Source organism: Sarcophilus harrisii, chromosome 4 (genome assembly GCF_902635505.1).
Source record: "Sarcophilus harrisii chromosome 4, mSarHar1.11, whole genome shotgun sequence".
Classification (NCBI taxonomy): Eukaryota; Metazoa; Chordata; class Mammalia; order Dasyuromorphia; family Dasyuridae; genus Sarcophilus; species Sarcophilus harrisii.
In genome coordinates, this window is record NC_045429.1 from 327,850,641 (window position 1) to 327,854,782 (window position 4,142).

General features: G+C 55.8%; 1 protein-coding gene across 1 annotated transcript; it reads right to left on the reverse strand.

Moving 5' to 3' along the window:
- Window positions 1-290: 290 nt before the first annotated feature.
- HEXIM2 (HEXIM P-TEFb complex subunit 2) lies at window positions 291-3,826 on the reverse strand. Its single transcript, XM_031965990.1, has 3 exons — window positions 3,758-3,826; window positions 2,793-2,901; window positions 291-1,316 (listed from the first exon to the last, which is right to left on the reverse strand). Exon 3 carries the CDS (start codon window positions 1,236-1,238, stop codon window positions 513-515), a length of 726 nt encoding a protein of 241 aa, XP_031821850.1. The 5' UTR covers window positions 1,239-1,316; window positions 2,793-2,901; window positions 3,758-3,826; the 3' UTR covers window positions 291-512.
- Between the last annotated feature and the right edge of the window lie 316 nt (window positions 3,827-4,142).

Below are 4,142 nucleotides of genomic sequence, written 5' to 3' on the forward strand. Positions count from 1 at the left end.
CAGACCTCCTTGGGGACTGAGGTGGGGTCATAGTCGAACAATTCTCACCCCACCTGGAGGGTGACAAGTTGGGGCTGGGTACGCTTTCACATTCTGCTCCTTCCCATGGAGGAGAGAGAGCACTCCCCCAATGTCCCAACCCTAAAGGTGTCTCCATCACACAAGGCTATCTGGAGGGTCCCATCAGACTCTATGGTGCAATTTCTACCCAACTGCTCTTTGCCCTCATCAAGACACTTTTAATTTTACTACAGAAAAAAAAAAAAAAAAAAACCAGAACAAGGGACAGCAAGAAAACAAACTTAACTTGTCTTCATGGAACTTCGACTCTGGGTGGGGCAGCATGCTGGAAGAAGAAGGAGAAGTTCAAACCTGGAACTCTGCTCCCAGCGGTCCCTGTCCAGAGCCAGGCCTTGAGCTCCAGTGTGTGCCGGAGGGGGGCACCCCCTGGGCCACAGTGCAGGGCGGCTTCTCCTCCCTCCCTCTCAGAGTCCGCCCTGGGGAGCTGGGGGTTAGGAGCCCGGGTTCTCTCCAGAGCTGTTGCCTTCTCGGCCCCACATCTCATTCTCCCGGCGAAGCCTCTGGTTCTCCATCTTCAGGCGTTCCACTTCAGCTGCCAGTTCCTGGGCCCGCTCACAGGGGTGCGGCCCCAAGGGGTTCCGCTGCTGTTGCAGCCTCCTTGTCTCCTCCTCGGCCCGCGAAAGCCGCTTCTCCAGCTCCAAGTAGTCCCGCACCAGTTCCTGCTTACTCCGACCCTGCAGGCTCTCTACGTGGTAGTGCTCGTAGGTTTCTGAGAAGTCTCTCTGGAGAAACTCCCCCTGAGCTTTCCCTCGCCCATCAATGTCCCCAGTTCCCCCATCTTCCTCCTCCCATCCAGAACCCTGGTGGGGGGCTCCCTGGGGGTTCCCTAGGTCTGGCTCCTCCAGGTCATGGTCATCCATCAGGAACTGAGTGGTATTGTAGGGTGCCACAGCCTGCCCCTTGGCAAACATCTCCTCTCGAACCCTGGAGGCCCGCTGGCTCTGCTGCTCATCTCTCTGCTGCTTCTCGGCCCAGCTCAGTTCCAGGTAGGGCCGCCATCCGTGCCTTTTGCGTTTTGAGGACCGCCGCCTGTGCTTCCTCCTACCCAGTGCCTCAGCAGAGCCACAATCTGGGCTCTTGGCTTGGGATGTTCCATTCGATTCATTGCTGCCATTGCTAGTTTTTGCTGGCTCTTTCCATTCTGATGGGCTATCCATCCCAGGGGTCACGAGCCGACAGCCACCAGAATCAGGGGGCTCAGGTGGTATACTGGGGCTGAAGGGGATCCCAGAGCTCTAAGATAAGGAGAAAAGAGAGGGGCAGTGTGAGAAATGAAACAATTAGACATTGACTGGCCTATGGCCTTAGGACAGGAAAAGATTGCAAAGAAGGGGGCATCCAAAATCTGCAAGTGTTACTTGAAAAGAACAGGAATACAAACATGCAAATAAAATTGTAAAAAAAAAAAAAAAAAAAAAAAAAGTAGGGCAAGAGTATAAAAAAGAAATCAGGGAGCAAGCAGAATTCTATTTGGGGGTAGAAAAAAAATGAATTGGGCTGGCTGAAAGCAGATGTTTATTTTCTTTAAGAAGGGTGATTCTGCAGCAAAATCCTCCTCAGTGGGTAGTGGTGACTGTCAGGATGGAGAAAAGGAAAACAAATAATAAGGCAGGGTATTTTGTGAATCTGAGAGATTAGGAAGTAATTTATTCAGCTGAGTATGAGTCTGTCAAATGAGGCGGCACTCCCTCATTTATGTTGCTGTGAAGGGAATGTGTGTAAGGATGTAAACTGCATTGTAGTGAACATATAAGGTGCATATGAGGACACTTAGTTTGCATGCATTGAGAGTTTGTAAATACAACGTCTAGAGATATAGATTATGTAATTTGGGTGTGCAAACTTCTGCTTGGGAGAATATGCTGAAAGGTGTATCTCTCTTGGGTGAAAGATTTAGGAGCTTTCCTTAAGGATGCTGGAGGGGAGCTAGAAGGACTGGATGAGGAGATAGAGGAGTATGGGGATATTATGGGGTTCTCAACAACATATTATCATTTTAACATATAGAGGAGAAAAAAATTCAGAGGAACTGATGCTATCTCTGTCAAAAGGGCTCCTTCCAAATGACAACTTGGAACTTCCCCATCTGGAAAAAGCAAGTCAGGCAGGATACATTAGGACATCAGCTTTCTCTAATCCCCTGCAAATTAGCTCCTTCGCTTCAAGCCAGCTCTACCTCTACCTCAGAGCTACCTTTCCTTTTCCAACACCTCCACCAAAAACTTACTATCAAATATGAGGGCTGGTTTGTGTGTTTATGTGGTTTATGAGGGGTGTTTCCCCGTCAGGAGATGATTTAGCTTTGGAAATTCTACAAGGGGATGGAGAGGGGCAGCAAGCTGGAGCGTTTTTGTATACATATAAGGGAACCTAAGAGATCACAGACTGAGTTCCTTCCTTTATTATTTATTTTAAATCCCTCATTTGGCAGGGGAGGAAAAACTAAAGTTTGGAGTGGCTGTGACTTACCCCAAGTCGCCCTGATGGTAAGTGGCACAGTGTGGCCTTGAGCTCCGGGCCCCAGGTCCTTAGCTAACTCTCCCCAAGTCCAAAACACACTTCGGAGACGCCGCTGCCATGGCCCCCCACCCCCACCATGGGGTGATCCGCCCTTTCCCGCACAGGGCCGGGCCTCCAGAGCTCTGTCCCTTACAGACATCCAAAGCCAGGCCTCGGGCCTGGATCGCTCTCCGCCAGGAAAGCAGCCTTACCTCTGTCTCCTCCAGGGTAGCCGCAGGGGCTTGCAGGAGAGCTGGGGGACGTGATGGGGAGGGAGAGCTCTCTCCTGTTGGGAGCAGAAGCTTCTCCGTGAAGGTCCCGCTGCAGAGGAGAATAAGACAAAAGCCTCATCCCTAAGCCCCAGGGAGCCCCCCCCCCCGCCCCCCCCGGGACGCCCTCGGAAAAGGGAAAGGAAGCCATTTTGTGGCGGGTAAGCCCGGAGAACCCAAGCACCACAAGTCTCGGTCCCGCAGACCGGGCTCGCAAGCCCGACTTCTCCCCGGGCCGGTTCCCCGGACAGTCTGCCCTCCCTGCGGCGCCCCCGCCCCGGGGCTAGGGACTTCTGACGCTCCGATTGCGGAACACCAGACTTGCGTGGGGAGGGGGCAAAGCGGGGCCGTGGGCCCGAGCCGATGAGCACGTGCTCGGCTGCCGACGCTGCAGGGAGCGGGAGCGGGAGCGGGAGCGGGGGCGGGGGGAGGCGGCGCCCAGACGCCGCCCGTTAGCGCCAGGCTGTGACAGCGGCCAGGAGCCGGGTGCGGGCGGGCGAGACTACAACCGAGGGACCTCGGGTCGGGGGAGGGGCGTGAACAGCACAACAAGGGGGACGAGATGGGAGGGACTCGGAGCCGGGACGGAGTCTGGCTGCAACCGGGCGGGGTGAGGGGCAGGAAGGGACGCTTCCGCCGCCGCGGAGACCAGCTCTCTGCCTGGGGCGGGAAGGCCAAGCCCCTTCTCCCGCGAGCTCGGCCTCGCCCGCCGCCAGCATGGCCGCAGGGCTGGCGTCCGCGCGAGCGGGAGCAGGCCCCGCTTCCTCCCGGGCCCTGGCACCGGAAGTGGAGCCGGGGAGGAGGAGCTAGGAAGCCGCGTTCCCCCAAGCCCCTGCAAGGGGCGGCGAGGCTTAATTCTACAGGATGACGAGCTGGCTGAAGATGGAGCTCTGCAAACCTAAACTGACCTATTTGTTGCCACGGCTGCCACGCACGACAACGGCTCGGTGCCTGCGTAGCAGCCTCCTGTCTGCAATGCCTATTGCCTAAGCCCTGTATCTTGCAGAGAATTCGGCAACAGCCCCAGCCAGCCGCAAGAGCGCGAGGACGTCGGGGAACGCGGGCGGGGGGGGGGGAAGACCGTGAGCCGTGACGCCTGCTGGGGATTGTAGTTTATCTAGTCAGAAAGAGAGGAACAGAATCCCGTTCACTTCCACAACCACGCCTTAAGAACTTCAAAACCCAGCAGTCCCCGTTCGGGCGCGCCGCCTTTGGGTCTGATTGGCCAAATGAGCTCGGCTTCATGCCCGTCTCTGTCACCATTCGTTGGGGACGAATTGAAGGCGGGAACAA